The sequence below is a fragment of the Cinclus cinclus genome, chromosome 20, assembly GCF_963662255.1.
Source record: "Cinclus cinclus chromosome 20, bCinCin1.1, whole genome shotgun sequence".
Lineage (NCBI taxonomy): Eukaryota > Metazoa > Chordata > Aves > Passeriformes > Cinclidae > Cinclus > Cinclus cinclus.
Window position 1 is genome coordinate 5763728 of NC_085065.1, and position 16387 is coordinate 5780114.

General features: G+C 44.0%; 1 protein-coding gene across 4 annotated transcripts in view; it reads right to left on the bottom strand.

Moving 5' to 3' along the window:
- Positions 1-1228: 1228 nt before the first annotated feature.
- The window catches only part of SAP30BP (SAP30 binding protein), a 29641-nt gene continuing 14482 nt past the window's right edge, over positions 1229-16387 (bottom strand). For all 4 annotated transcript variants that reach the window (XM_062506243.1, XM_062506241.1, XM_062506242.1 and 1 more), the window contains 8 exons: positions 14848-14890; positions 8782-8870; positions 6298-6389; positions 5788-5848; positions 5230-5281; positions 4767-4825; positions 3505-3589; positions 1229-2826 (listed from right to left, as the gene is read on the bottom strand). In XM_062506243.1, coding sequence (XP_062362227.1) covers positions 2645-2826; positions 3505-3589; positions 4767-4825; positions 5230-5281; positions 5788-5848; positions 6298-6389; positions 8782-8870; positions 14848-14890 — 663 coding nt within the window. In that variant the 3' untranslated portion in view covers positions 1229-2644. The remainder of the gene's footprint in view (positions 2827-3504; positions 3590-4766; positions 4826-5229; positions 5282-5787; positions 5849-6297; positions 6390-8781; positions 8871-14847; positions 14891-16387) is intronic.

The window sequence follows — 16387 nt, forward strand, 5'->3', positions numbered from 1 at the left end:
TTTGGAGTCACAAGTGCAGCCTGAGCAGTCACTGTTGCAGCAGCATAAGGAACTTTTTCTCAGTGTCAGCTCCGAGTTTGCCTCAGGGCACGCTGGGGCACAGCTGCAGTGCTCGAGGGCTGTTTAGCACACAGGCACTGACACACGCAGCAGGGCTCACACAGACAGAGCTCCAAAGCAAACCAGTCCAAATCCTGTCTGAGGGCTCCAGGCCATGGCTCCCAGGCCGGGAAGGATCCTTTTCCCTCAGGACATCACTCCTGTGTGCCTGATGTTCCCTCCAGCTTCTCAGGGGCACTGACTGACCACAGCCCAGTGCAAGTCATCAACCTGTCCAATCCCATTTTCAGAGCAGGGATAAAGGCTTTTCCCTCAGAGCTGCAGATTCCAACCTGAGTATCCATCTTTTACCTCCAATACAACATGCAAGACAAACAAGAGCAGTGAATTATTGGCTGAAACTTTGTTACACAGGGGTTGACATTCTCACTCCAGCTTTTTTGGGGGAAAAAAACCCCAAACCACACCTGTTTCAAGCTGCTTTCTCCACTGCAGACAGCAAACACCAGTTCCTGGGAGCTCAGGAGGGAACTGCTAGAGCACAGCCCAGTCCTGCAGGTCTCTTGCAGAAGCTGTTACTGCAGGAGTCTGGAAACTGCTGCTCCAGGGGTCTCACGGCAACTCTGCTCAGCAGAGCTCAGGAAGATTTCTCCTCATCCCTCATACAGCAGCATCAACCCTCTGTGATCAGCTTTTTCCCATTGCTCCAGGTACTGGACCAGTGTCACTCAGTGCCACTTCCTGCTGCGAGAGCAAAGCAGGAGCTGAACCATGACTTCTCAGTTCTGATCCTAAAATCCACAAAGCAATCCAGAGGTTTGGAATGACTATGGATGCCGCAGAGCAAGGAGGAAGAGGGGACATGGAAGGAGTGGGGTGCCAGGCTGTGTGATATGAGTAAGATACATTTAAACAATGTTCAGTACCTTCTCTAGTGGATTTCAACCCCAAGAACTCCAGCAGTTGCCCTGTCAGGGGGTTAATTGGAAAGCTGGTCAATTAATATGGTTGCATCAGGCTCTCCCAGTTTGTGCTGACCCCCAGGGAGTGTCAGGGCAGAGCTGTTACTCCATAGGATGGGGATAGAGTTAAGGCACATTTACAAGCTTGCAGGAGCCAAGCCAGCGGCCCAATGCAAAGTAAATTAACAGAGATGTTTCCATCTAACTATTGTCATGACTTTTGATATTTTATTGCTTTAAAAAGAACAATTCCACCATGTCCCAAACTTCCCACGCTACAGTAACATCAGACCTCTGGTTTAGCTCCCCTGAGCATTCCTGGATACACAGATACTTTTTTTTTTTTTAAAGCTTAAATGACCACCAGGACAAACTATTTAACATGTTTTAAAATTATCTAAAACCAGGATATCAACAAGCAGGGTATCAACCTGTTATTTCTACCTGAAGTCTCCATAAATGCAAAGTCTTCATCAGGAGTGACACAAGCTACATAAAAAAATGAAACGAAAAAAAAGTAAAAGCAACCCCAAACCACTGAATTCTCAGAAACTTATGCTTTTGCTGATCTGGCAACCATCTCTCCTATCACTGCTTATACACTATGACAAAGAGGCTCTGGGTAGAAATTTAAAGTAATGCAGACACATCAATGACACCAGGGTTTTTTTAAAAAGACTTTGCAATTTTTATACAACAAAATTTTCAACTGAAAATACTTTTTCACAACAGTGGAGCAAGCAGTAACTGCCATGTGTGCATTCACAGAACATCACAAGCTAAAAACAAAGATGGACAACATCACAAACAGGATCAGACACTCTCCTCTGCTAATCTGCTGTCCAGCCTCATTCCGTGGCAATGGAAGTGTTTTCTGCACAGGTTTTTGCAAGTGAGTTCACAAATCAAACCTCTACAGCTTGAGGGTTCTGCATAGAAATCTCCATCCCTGTGAGATGGTAACAGGATGTTCCAGCACAGTTTCCTCAAGAGTTCCACAGTTTCACACATGGTCACTAAGGTCTACACAGAGAGCACAGGGTACAGGTGTCAGTGCTAGAACAAAGAGTGAGCCTACACTCACTGATGTAGTTTGCTTCAAGTCTCTGCTACACATCTGGACGTGGACACTGAGTGGTTGTCTCTGCTTCAACTCCCTCAGAACTGAGCTGACTCTGGAGGGAGGCACCTGCACAGGCTGCAGGCAGTCCTTGAGCACCACCTGGCACACACAGGGGTAACACTGACAGTCTCTCACTGCTTGCCCTTTTAATTTACTTTCTTTTTTCTCCCTAAACCAAACTTGCAAGTAGGTAAGACCCCAATGCAGTAATTAATAAGCAGACTTTTACAAGCTGACTCCAGATACCACCTTCCTCCAGCACAACACAGGCAGCCTGGCTCTTCTCCCAGCAAGCAAAGGCAGAGGCATGGTGGGCAGAGGTCCATTCCTGTGGGCACACAGCTGGCATCCTGCTCCTGCCCCCAGCCTTCCAAAGGGGAACTGTGGGCTGCTTCAAAGAATCCTGTAATCTTTTACCAAAGGAGAAAGCCACCCCTCCCTTCCAAGGACAATGGCTTCAGTGACAAACAAGTCCAAGACTCCAGGCCCAGCACAGCAGTCACTGCTTGGCCTTTTTCACAATGGTGCCCACAGCTGAGATCACCGTGGTTTTGGAGCCACTGGCACTGGTTGTCACTGTGACAACACCTGGCAGTGTTGCAGTGGTGGTGAGGATGGTGGGCTGAGCTATCGTCGTTACAGGGATGGCAGAGTCCCATTTGCTCTTCCTCTTCTGGGCATCTGTGAATTTGATTAAACCAAGCACACGAGGATTAGCATTATGTTAGAAGGTCACCAATCCCTTCTTAACTCCCTGTCCTGTCAACCCTTAATATCCCACTGCTTGACTAGACAGCTTCTCCTCACATTAATTTCAGCATAACACTGGCAGTAAATTGTGAGGAGGAAAAGCAACTTTTCTCTTGGGGTACCAGGAGTCAGAGTAGAACTTTAGACCTGAACTCCAGCCAAAGGGGAGACAGGATCACTCACTCCCTGCCCCCAGGCAGATTTAATTTCAACAGAGCACATGTACCCCACTTGCTCAGCTACAGGCACTGGACACACTCATCAGCCTCCAGTGGTTTTTCTTCCTTCCCCTCAGTTTCCAAGGCAGGAGAATTATCTTCAGTGTTTTCAAATCTCAAAATCTATCAGTCCCAGGAATACTCTACAACCACAGACAGCAGCAGGTTTCTTGACCCACTAATAAGTCTCTTCATCATCCCATCTGGCCCCAGTCTTTCATTCCAGAAGGACAGCCATGTCCTTCCTTTTCAGAGGAAAGCTAGTCCTACACTGCTTAGAAGAAATAGCCCTTGCATTATCTGCAGGATCATTAATGAGCCTTCAGGCTTCAGGAAGCACTAATCTCATCGTTACTGCAGCTTAAGGGGTACATTCACAGCTATTCTTTACCTCCCACAGTGGTGCTGGATGTTGTGGTGGTTGTGGAAGCAGCACTTGTTGTTGTACCCTTTTTAGTGCCAGTCACAAATTCGATCTGGGAAGGGAGAGACACACAGGCAAAAGGGGAGAAGACAAAAAAATGAAGTGTTAAGATACACAGCTTTTTTTAACCCAGAGCACCTATGTTTTTTAAAGACAGCTTTAATGTGATGTAAGACACTGGACTGGCCTCTGAGCTGCCCATCATGCAGGAAGGAAGACAGACTTCAGGCCATAAGAATTAAGAATTAATTAAGCAGCAACCCAACTCCTAAGTCTGATACAATAAAAATGTGTCAACTGGTACAAGCACAAGATTTGATACAACTCAGACAGGATAGATCCTGGTCATTAAACACTGTATTTATACAGTTAGAAGTTCTTACTCATTTTCCTTTAAGGAACATGCAAGGCAAGTCCCTGCTTGCACAATTTACTGCGACTGCATCACATCAGGAAATCTGGCAACAAGAGCTCCAACAGCACTGCAGCCTCAGAACTGCAGATCTGGGCAAGGGCATGATCAGATACCTGGGCTACTGTGCAAAAAAAACCAAAACAAGCAGCAAGACACAACATGCACTGCACAAAAAGCCCTCCATATACTGGAGATGGAAGGAGTCTTCTGCAGCTTAGGTGGCAAATCTCTAACGTTAGACATGTTCTAATGCCAGCCACTGGCTTAAAGGAAACAGGACAGGAATGAAATCTCTTCCAAAGCATGTCTGTGTTCTTTTTGGGGCACATCTAAGAATAACTGGGCTTGTCACAAAATGCACAAAGTTAAAATAGGCCCAGCTTTTCTGGAAATTGGATGCAACAAGGCAGTATCACGGAGAACAAAAAGCAGATATTGTCTCACACTGAGACATGGTGAGGAAATTAAGCTTTAACTAGGCTAGGCACCAGGCGAAATGTCATAAATTAAGGAAAAAGCTGTTCTTTATTCATTATCTAGCCTGTATCTGACTTGCTGAATGCCATTTTTAGAGCTCTGGTTTAAAATACTAACAAGCAGGAAATCCAGTGGAATAAACAACCTATAAATGGACCTATAAGGAAGGGCAAATAACTTGATCAGTACAGTTGGGAAAAGACATGCAAGAAGAACTGAGAGATCTGGGATAAAACAAGCAGTTCCAGCACAGAAATAGCAAAGCAATAGACTGAAATTCAGCAGGGAAAGAAACAAAAGCCCTGCACCTGCATCTCTTTAGGTTTTGAGTGGGTACCTTTGTGCGTTCCTTCTTGGCCTTCTCCAGTTTGTCCATCTCGATCTTCTGGGCTTTAGCTGAGAAAGAGCAGAAGATGTGAAGCACTGAGAACAGTAAAATTCTATAGTTCTCATTCACAAACTTCCCATGATTTAAAAAAAATATATAGATTCAAATTCTATATAGAAAAATTAAACTGCCTTGAAAGCAACTGCTGCTTTGTAATCAAAGCATTGCAGCACCAATTTAATGATTTGAGAGATGAAAACACTGCAGAACCAATTTAAATTAAAAGCCTTTCCAAACTGATGAAGCATCAATAACATTCAGGCACATCCAACCAGAATGGAGTCACTGAAGAGCAGTATGTGATGACTTCTCATTTATACAGAAAGTGAAGACTCTAGTGCAGTTAATTAAGTACAAAACACAAAGAACTAAGCTAGGACAAAAAAAAAAAAAAAAGACTTCCTGGAATTACCTAGTGCCTCATAATATGAATCCTCTGACCAGCCATGAGGATCAAACATGTCCTGAAAAAAAAAGAAATAAATCAGATTAGGGCTATTCCCACAGAAACACAAAACCCAGTGCAAAAATGTTTTACGTATTTCTGTTCTCTGATGATAATCAGAGGTGACATTGAGAATCATCACTGATTTCTTCCTGTATCCCAGTGACACAAAGATCCCATTAGACCTTCCTGTATGGGACTGTGTTCAGTTGTGAATGAAGAAATAGCTTTGAAGCAAAAAAGATGCTGGGGTAAGTCATGCCTTTTTCTGCTTCTTTCCCCCCCTCAAGGAGTTCCATTCAGACCTCCACACCTCAGCAGTTTTTGTGGAGAATCACTGTAGCAAAGGCTGAGGAACTGAGGCTCAGTGCTACACAGAAATATTCACTTCACTGCAGAGGCTCAGACTGAGGTTGCCCTACAGCATCTCTAAGCAAGCAAGCTCAAGAAAGCCTGAGGTGAGACTTTACACCTCTATGTTACCTTTGCCCACTCCTTTCCCAGTGCAAAGCACTGCCCCCTCACCTTGGGGTAATTTGTACCAAGTTCATCAATAGAACAAAACTGGATCAGCTTTTCATAGATGCTGCAAAGGAAATGCAAGAGGTCAGAATAAAAGCAGTGAGGTAGAAGGGAACAGAGGTATTTCAGATGTGTCAACAGAGAAAGTTTGTCTCCTTTTCATACTACAAAGTGAAATGCAAACCTGGGAAGCTACACCTGCTATGATGGATCTGACACCCCATTATCCACAGTATTTCCTACACCCCAAAACATCTCCCAGCTCCCAGAACAGTCACATCTTCTAAAGTACTTCATCCCAAGCCTTCACATTTAACATCTCACCAACACACCACCTCCAGCTGCTGCTTTACCAAACACAAAGAAGAGTTTTTCAGTCATAAAATTGAGAAAGACAATTTGTAAGCAGTAGTTCTTCCTGTTCAGGATCCTTCTGTTACAACTCCAATAAAGAAGAAGATTCATCAAATTTGCTCTGTGGTGCTGTGGCCACATGAAAAGATGGTGGCTCACCTGGGATTACGAAATTCCTTTTTCCTCTGGATGATGTAGTTCATATCCATGCCCTCTTTCACTTTCCTCTCATACAGCTTTTGAATTTTATCCTAAAGGAGAAAGGTTATAGGGTGAGCCATGATGAAAAGGAGGAGCACACCAGCTGACTACTGTACATGTGGAAAGAAGCCAACTGAACCAGTGACCTCCTTGAACAGACCTTTACACCAGGGCAAGGCTACTCAAGAAACACTTTTTCCTTGAATGTCTGAAGTACCTTCATAAACTGTCTGACTGTAAAAGGAATTGTCTTTGCACTACTGAAGGCCTTAGTGATTCAAGATCTGCATATAAGGCACAGACTTCCTCCTTCCCAGACTGTTGCTTCCCTTTACAGCCATGACACAGAGAAGCCAATTCTGAAATCCAGAGGCTGTCCCACAACTCACAGCAACCACCAACACCCACCTGGCAGCCTCAGGTGAGCAACTGAGAAACAGCAGCTGAGCTACATTGCCCACAGGGCAAAGTTCCTGCTCATATGTTACCCAGGCAGAGCCAGAGCCAAGTTCTGCTGGAGAACTAAACCCAGTGTGATCATCAGATACTGCTGGGGGTGCCCACTGGCAGCCAAATGCTCTTAGGAACAATGTGCTCATAAATCCCTGCTTTGGTACCAGTCAGATGGAATCAGCTTCTCTTTGCACATCCCCCACAAGGCACAAGCCCATGCCAAAGTCAACTTAACTGACTCAGGTTACAGATGTCAAGCAGTCTACTCTCCAAAAAGGTTAAAAGATTTCAAATGAAACTTCATTTTCTCCTTCCTCCAGCAAGGTGGATGAAAGTATGTAAAAGTATTCCTACTCTGGTGATGGTGAAGGGACAGCAGAGGCAGGAGCTTTCAGACAGAGTTAAGTGGTACTGCTAAAACATCCTCAGTAATTTCCATCATCTTTTCTTTGTGACAGCAATTTCTCATGTACAAGAGGCACACAAAACAAGACCAGAGGCTGGGCCTTCAGTCTTTCAGGATGGGAGAAGCTGAGTCAATTTTCCTTTGTTGCTTCTGGCTAAGTAACTTCATGTCTCCCTCCCTGGACAGTCAAACACAGAGCTGACTATTGTTTAAGGGCTTGCTGCAGCCTGAATAAAGGAGGATTGTTAAGAGCTGATATGAAACTCAACGACCTTAAAAAAAAAACACCTATAAGATAAATTTTCATCAGGTTGTCACAAAATCAGCAAGAGGAAATGACACAATCTCCACATCCAGCACACACATCGTGAGGTTTGAAGGAACAAACTGCAAAAAGGTGAATCTGGGGAGTAGAAATGATTGTATAGGTGCTCCCTTTTATCCCCTCTCCATGGAGTAGCAAAGAGGTTCCCCAAGTCCACAGATGGGCAACTACTCAGCCAACTTTATAATAAGGTATCTTCCTTTTGGCAGAGTCCAAAATACAGTTTATCAGAGGAAAAAACTGACAAAAGAGCAAACCACCAGTGAAAAGCCCAGAACATTTTGCATTTTTAAGGAACAATCCCATCTCCTTACTCAAAGTGCTCTAAGATGTGGTTTGACCTACCAACAGAGGACAAGCTCCCCTTTGATGTAACACACTAAACTGCTGTCAAAGGGGGAAAACTCTGCTTTATCCTGTCTGCCCTGTCAAGCTCTGTGCATTCCTCAGGTTGAACACACTCCAGTTCACTGATATCAGAACAGTAAAATCCTCCTACAGCATAGAGGAGGTTTGGGTGTGCCCAGGTATGGTGTGTGGACAAGAAAGCATCATCTGGATGGTGAGTCACTCTGAATCACCACTGCATGTTAGGGGCTACTTTATAGAGCAGTCCAGGAATGATTCTTTACTTGCATTACTGCTGGGCAGAAAACCAGTTAAAACTCAAGTGTTTGTCAGGAGACAGCAGTCCCTGCTCTTTCATTTGCACTCAATGAGAACACAGAAGGTTATTGCAAACTTGGTCCCTGCTGTTATTTGGGTGTGCACCAGAGAAAACATGCATTTGTGTTCTTTTGTTGCCTCTAAGCTACCAGCCTTCCCTCTAAATGTTTACCATCCAGAGACATGTAGGTGGAAAAGGAATCCAGGCATTGCTGCCTCAACTATTCCAGTTTAGGGGATTTTGGGCCCGTATAGAAAAACAATTTGTTCTTTGCTAGGGAGCTGAATTTGCTGAGGTAAGAAAAAAGCAGCCCTGACAGCAAACATTGCTTCTGTGTCACTGCTGGGATCAAGAGCTGTTTTAAAGCATAAGTAACCCACAGAGGCTGGAAAACACTTAAAGGTACTTTGAGATTCCTAAACTACAACTGCTGCAAAGCCTAAAGCATTAACATGGTGCTTAAACTCAGAGTGGTAAAACCTAGCTTTAATGCTGGAGCTTTGCCTTGTGCAAAATTACTGAGCAGGGCTCCCAAATATGCCCTGAACTACAAGTCTTAAAAAAAAAAAATAAAAATGAACTTATACAAACCTGCAGTTGGTTAGAACATCTGCCAGGAGGCTCAGGAGGGATTTTGATCTCATCTGGGGACATGTTCCGCACTCTCTCTGAAAAAGAAGCTGGAGAGAGCAAACTGGGATGAGTTCTGGCACTACTGACAGGAATTTCAGCCATACAAGTCATTAAATTTATGTCTTTGTCAACAGTACTCCCTCATTGGGAATCCAAGGCAAAGGCAGTGAGAATGCTGACAACTGGTACTTGTGGTGTTTTCAAGGTGCTGAGCAGAAAGCAACTAAAGAACCTAAAGGTTGGGTCATTAGAAGAGAGATGTGATGCTTGTTTTATTGATACCTAGATTCTTGGAGAGAGAACTGGACCATACATGTAGAGGAGCACAGGATCAATTTTCTGCAGTCTGGCTCTTGCCATCTTGGAGGAGATAATCACTTGGTGACTATTTAGTTCAGGACATACCTGGATGAACCAAAATGGTTCAAGGAGGGAACAACACTCCCCAAGGCTGTCAGGAGTTAACCACAAGAAATTACATTTCATTTTTAAGTTAACACTTCCTTAACAGGCACTTTGATCTTTGCTTACAGAGACAGACTACTGCTCAAAAGAACAACTAGTCCTGCAGGACTGTGAACAGCTCAGTCCACACTGCCAAATTTCCACAGCTGTCTGTACTAGGATATACTACTGAAGTACCTGATTGTCCTGTAAAGATTAGTTTACAGAATTATCAGCAAAAGAAACAGCCACATTTTCCCCTTTTGCTTGCTACCTTCCCACTACTATGGGAAACTCAGGCAGTTTTCTGGCCAAGCTTTGGAGCAGCTGGGATTTAAGCAGCTGGGATTGTTTTCAAGCATAACTTGTCCAGGGAACACATCCCAGAGCTGCTCTGTAGTGGAGAAGAGACCTGAGAGCAACACAGAAGTCACATCAACTGAGTTTTTCACATGTGCAGCTCCTCAGTTATACATTCCTCAATAAAGCTGCCTGAGCTGCAGCTCCAGCACCCAGAGTTCAGCTCCTCTGAATAAAGGCCAGGAGGGCCCAAAGGCCAGACAGGGCTGCTGGAACTCTGGAGAGCTGAGGCTACACATAAACAACACCACACATGACCAGTGCTGCTACAGTTTCCATGTCCTTTGTAAAAAATATGAAGCACTAAGGACAATATCCTTTGGAAAGGAAAAGCTGGCAGGCGACCACTCATTCTATTTGATCAAGATGTTGCTGAGGGTTAAATTCTTCAGCAGCTGCCAGTAACGAACAAAAAGTGTCCTTTGGCATTTACCAAGTGGGAGCCTTTATGGAAGGAGGAAAGCTTGCCAGAATCCCCAGAGAAAGGCAGGCAAAGGGAGCCCCCTGACAACAAGGAACACATTTATTACAGGTTACAGCTGCTGGTGGGATGGGGAGGCCTCTGGGTTAATTAGAGCTTCAGGAAACCCAGGAAGACAGTGGCAAAGACACAGAAGTGTGGATAATACACAGCAAAAAAGGCTTGCTGGGAAAGGTAAAAGCTGATTAATGGCTTAAGAGGTCCACAGCATCAGCAGAAACATTAAAAAAAAAAAGGCCATTAAATCCAGACTTCATAAGGCAAAGAAAGCACCTGAAAAAAAAAAACAATCAAGTCTAGCTCCCTACTAGACACCCCACAGGCACCCTTGTCTTTGCAGATCAGCCACATAGAAACAAAACATTTATGGGAAGGGGAACTGTGTACTCATATAAACTCAGGAACTCTGGGCAGGATTTCTGTTTTACCAGCAAAAAATGTTGAAGCCAGAAGAGTATCTTCAGCAATCCATTCAAAGCCCCCTTGAAAAATAAATAATTTTGGAGGCAGAACAAGAGCTCTCAATGAGGCAATATATTTTGATGCAGGACTTTTCAGTTTTGGTGCTTCTTTCCTCTTTTGTTTGAGCCTTGTGAAAACAATCTTTTATCAGCATTATAGGGGGAAGCATCTTTTAATGGTTTACAAGGGACTGGAACTAAGGAATCTCTGCCTCCTGCAATTCCACCAAAGCTGGAGGCAGCTGAACACTGCCAGCAGCAAGGCAGGACATGCATCTCATAAACTGAGCACAAACTTGCAGCATTACTCAGTTATTTCATCACTTTACAGTCAGACTGAGATGCCACATCATTAGGAAGAAAAGGGTGAGTTTAAGGGCGAGTTTAACCCCTTTGGGCTTATTTACAGTAAGGAAGTACAAATTATTCATGCCCTCCAGCAAGTCCTCAAACTTGTTCCCTGAAGAGACAGAAGGTTGAACCCACAGTATCTTCACACCAGCTCCTTCCCTAGAAATCCTGACACTTGCATGTAGGGCCACACACTCCTGTATAAAACATTTTGTGTTTTCCAAGTCCCAAGGGCAGCTTTCCACCACCTCTACAGCAATAACTGCAGATGAACAGCTCACAACAAGGTGTGTCCTCACAGGATATATCCAACTGCTCTGTGCATCCTGTTATTTCTGCCAAGATCAAAGTTTTACTTTGACGTGAGTCACAGGTAGTGACATTGGCTTCAGCCCCTAATTTGCCCTGTGATTTGCAGGCTCACAGCCTAGAGGATCTCCAAGAGTGGACCTCAGGAAGTGGCTGTTGGCACAATTAATCACCCCAGGCACACCCAGATTCTGGCTCACAGTAAGTAAATCTTCCCCAATCAGGTCCTCAGCCCTGACAAAGATCCAAGGCTGTGAAGCAGATCCCATGAGTCAGATGTGGGTTCAAGAAAGCAGGGGCCACTGCCCCTGAAAGCATCCTGCTGCTAAAGGACACTGTTGGTTGTGCTTAGTCCTGAATTCTCCTTTCACAAGCTGACCTAAAAATTAAAACCTTCATCAGCACAAGCAAGAGATGTTTGTAGCTTTTTGGGCAGTTAGCACATGCTCTGTAGTAAAGGAGACCCACTCCTCTGCTCCCAGGCCAAAGCACAGGCAAATATTAGGGGTACCTTGCAAAGACTCAGCACCTCAGCAGTCAGTGAAGGATATTTGCTCACCCCATCTTGGTGAGGCAGAAAACTAAATGGAAATGCTACATTTAATGTGCTTCATTTTGAGATAGATGACCTATATGTGACCTATACCCAATAGCAGGAGACAATCTGCAAAGCAGGAGAGAAAGTGGCACAGTGCAAACTGTGAGCTCCACTTCCAGAAGGAAACAACTGCTGTCAGCCCCAAGGCTGTGCTGGAGACATTGTCAGAGAGCACAGAGGGATTTTTGTTTCCTGCAGATGGGTAGGAATGTTTTCCTAGTGCAGAGGAAACCAAAGTAACAGAGAGCACAGGAGCTGGCTGTACAGGACAGACATGGTATGGGTCATGGCTCTTGGATTAATGCTGCTCCCAGGTAGGATGAAGAACTCCTGTCCCCTTCAGGGGTCACTTATATGCTGTGCTTGAAGCAGCCACAAGGGATTAGAGGCAGTTCAGGTGCCAGTTTGTTTCTAAAGGTCACACTATAGAAAAAAAAAAAAAAAAACAAACCAAAAAAAAACCAAGGAAAGAGTGATCAGGGTGACAAGGGTTTCCCCTGGAGACATGCAAACCAGTGGTGCCTGGTCTCTAAAACTGCATTCCTTGGCACTCTAGTCAAGGTTGCTTGGCATAAACCAGGGTGTGGGGGGTTCTGATTTCCTGGCACCAGAACAGCCAAATCAGAGGGAAGAACTGGAGACAACAACATGCCAGTGAGTCACCCATCCATGGAAGGACACCAGGTCCCTTTCTGCTCCGTGGGCTGAGAAATGCAGAAGGAGACCTGCAACTCAGCCATACTTTCTGCTCTTATGAACACTGACTTTGTGCTTAGCTATCCCAAGGGCTGGAGAGAACATTTCTTATGATCCAAAAGGTAAACAACCATGCTGCAAAGAACTTCAGGGCAAAAATACCCTACATCCTAGAAGCATTATTTTGCAAGGCTGCAGGAAACAGCAAATGCAATGTTGTGGCAGCACCATGAATTCTTCAGAATGGTACAAAAAGCCCAAAAGGACAATGCTGATGTAGGAATCTATGAAAATAAATTTCACTCATATTTCCTTCTCAAACACGGGGCTGAAACCTTCACTCTCATTCTGTCAGCCATTGATTATGTGATCACTACTTTGGCATAAGTCAGGACAACCATGCCCTCCCAGCAGCTCATCCCTACTGTTTTCCTTGTGTCAACTTCAGTGCCCACCTAAGCATGCATTAAGCACATCAGGGAATGGATCCAGCTGGAAGCCTCAGAGGGAAAAAAAAAAAAAAAGAAACAACAAAAAAGAGCAGTGAAGATGGATCCCAGCTGGCTCCCATTCCCAGAGCTGCTCCAACATTATTGTGCATCCGGGGGAGGTAAAATACAAACAGTGCTTTTGGCAGGAGCCTACATTTATTTAATACTTCAGCAACTGCACCATCACAGACTTTAATAAAGGTGATGCTGAAAAATGTAGGACTATCTTCTGAGAAGGGCAGGCCTCCACACTTTCAATGCAAAAAGCAGTTGTGGAAAACTGTCCAAGGAGGATCTTGACTTCCACAGATTGATAGACAAAACTTGAGGTGCCTAGATTGGAGCCATTACTTGCTTTGTGTCAGAAAATCTTGCACCTTTTTCCATTAAGGAATTTTAACTGTGCAAGTCCAAGTTTCCAGAAAGGGAGTGGTTCTCACATTACTCCAACCTATGTCTTGCAACAGCTCCTTTTCAACTAGATAAGATATGGTCTAATGGAACAGACCTACAGAATCCTGCATGGCAAGTATGCTGACCTCTAATAACCTGGATCTGCACAAAGCCAGCCTGCACACTGCTGTTGGGAAAGAGTATGAAAGGTAAGATTGCAGAGATCTCAATCCAGGTCTCAGACCCTCCAATACTGTTCACCCATGAGTTGTGACACTACCAAGTGCTCCCTGTGCTGCTTTCAAACCCATGTTCATGAAAAAAAAGAAATCCAGTCTGGGCAGTCACTGGGAGAAAAGGGGACTAACAGAATTGTAACCTGAGTCTTATACCTTCATTAAGAAAGTACTTCTCACTACATTGATTCACAACTGCACAGCTTCACCCATATGTAAAATACAGAAGAGCAGTTGGCTTCCAGAGATTTTGCTGTACTTTTTACCCCAAATGCTGTTGTCTCATCCATGTTTCCAGGGTGCATTTTGAAGCAGATGAGTAGATTGGGGAAAGATTTCTGTTGCATTTGATGATGAGATTGGTTGAAGCAGTTTTGCCCTCTAAAGGCAGAAAATCCAGTACAGCAGTTGCAAAGTTTGGGCAGGCCAACTAAAAAGGACTTAAAAATTCCAGACTTCAATAATGGCTGCTGTAGAAATCAAAGCTGAGCACCTCAGCAGTTACTACCTTAATTTACACTTAACCACATTTTATGGCTGAAATATCAAACTGATTTGAGAGATGAAGCAACTTCCAAAATTTTAAGTTTTTAATTTTATTATTACATGATACCATACACCTGCAGGAGTAACCTCAGGAACAGAGGATCAGTTCAAGAAAGTCAGAAATACAATATAAAATACAGTTTCTGTGGAGCTCCAAAGAAACCAAGTAGAGGATGTTATTTCAAGCTGACAACCCTGGACTTTACAAATCTGATAAAGGTGCAATGAATAAATGAGATGTTACAAAAATCAATTAAGTTTTAGTAACCATTAGAAAACATAGAGTACTATGTCAGCACAGCAGCTGTAAATCTCTAAGTGGCTCACATTTAAATGATAAGTTTTGAAAGCCACAGAAAAAAGAGTCATCACTCCTGGTTCCACTGCCTCTGCCTAGACAAAGCTACACTATTGGTTATAAGCTCATCTAGAAAAACACCAACACTGCCCTTTACATACATGTTTTAAACATGAAATTATTTTCATATTTTTAGGCATGAAACCTTTCTCCCAGAAGATAAGGTCACTGAAAATATTCAGGCAGTAAGTGAAACTACAGCATTGCCAGGGCAGAGGGAAGATGCTTTTTACAAAGTGGACTTTTACAAGGATTATCTTGAAAAGAACCCTGTGAATAAATACTTCTGAGTGAACTTACCAACTAGCTCCTGAGGATCTCTTTTCTCCACTTCTGAGAATTCCTGCAAAAAAAGGAGGTAGAAACAGATTTTAATCAAGTTATGCCTCCAACCTAAAAAGCTTCGCTGTTTATTAATTTAGAAATTTACAAATTTATTCTGAGATGAGAGAATAAAATTTAAGAATGAAACTCAATTTATTAGATAAGAGAACAATGTCTGGACCATGGAAAGTCAAAGTCTAACAGGATGCTCCATTTCTTTGCAAAGCTAAATTTAATGAGAATTAAGGCTTTGTGTCACCAGGTCTTGGATGCTGAATTCCTTTGGAATTCCACAGAAACTGTTGTACTCAAAGCCTTTCCTCAAAACAGATCAAGCTACAGATTCTTCATTTTTGGTGACTGACCCTGGGGACCAACCAGGAGTCAGTGTTTTAGAGCCCAGTAATGTGAACACAGGCTGGATCCAACCTGCAGGTGACTCTTAGTCCTGGGAATGCTGACCAGAGGCCTGTGCAACTCCCAGTGCTCTGAGCAGGATGAACCTGGTGCATTCCCCAGAGCAATGTGACAACAGAGCCAGAGCTCAGTGACTTCAGGGCAGCTACTCATCAGCCTCTCCAGCTTCCCAGGGCTCTGCAGGGTCCCAGGCTGCAGAGGTTTGCCAGATGTATGTGTGTGTGATGCTAAATTCATCTTTGCCACTGTACCATGCAGGGCTTTGGCTGACAAACCCTCTCCAAACCAAACTGCCAGGGAGCGAGGTGGTGATGCAGATCCTGTTTTATAAGCATGATCCCACTGTCAGTTCTCTTGCAGCTGCTTTCCAAGAGTGATACAGCCAACCTGCTCCACCAGAGACTCAAGGGCAATCTCCACTGGCTTGCAGTGCTCTGATGGGAGATCTCCACACAGCTAATCCTTGCCTAGTTATAGAAATTAAAGACACTTCATTTGCAGATGTTTGCAGCAGAGTGTGCTGAGTAGGAGGCATTATGTAGGACAAGACACTCTTAAGTATGGTTTCACCATACTGAGACCAACACCCAAATATTTTGGTGCTTTTGGGAGATCCCAAGAGAGTCACAAGTGATATCAAGCACAGCACAAGTAAAGTTTCTGAAACAGTACCAGCTGTATCCCAACACTGCCCTCTCTCCCTGCCTCCCTCCCAAAGACCTTTTGTGACTCACTGGACTGTTCGTCCAAAATTCCTCGGTGCCTCCAAACACTGAAGCCATTCATTGAACCTGACACTGACAGAATGCTGCCTCCTTGCTGCTTGGTAACTGCACCCTGACACCCTCCTTTTCTCTATTTCCAGTCAGGTGAGAGGTGCATCAGGTGAGGAAGGAGCAGTGAGGTCACCAAGCCAGATGTGGGAACAGCCTGTGCCAAACTCACTCTGAAAATGACCCATTTTCAGAGAAGCCAAAGCCCTCTGGAAGCAGAAAAACAAATTCTTTGTGCGGAACTGCTACAGGGCATTTTTATAGCATTCATGGAAGACACACACAAAAAAAAAAAAAGAAAAAAAAAAAGAAAGCACTATTTCTGC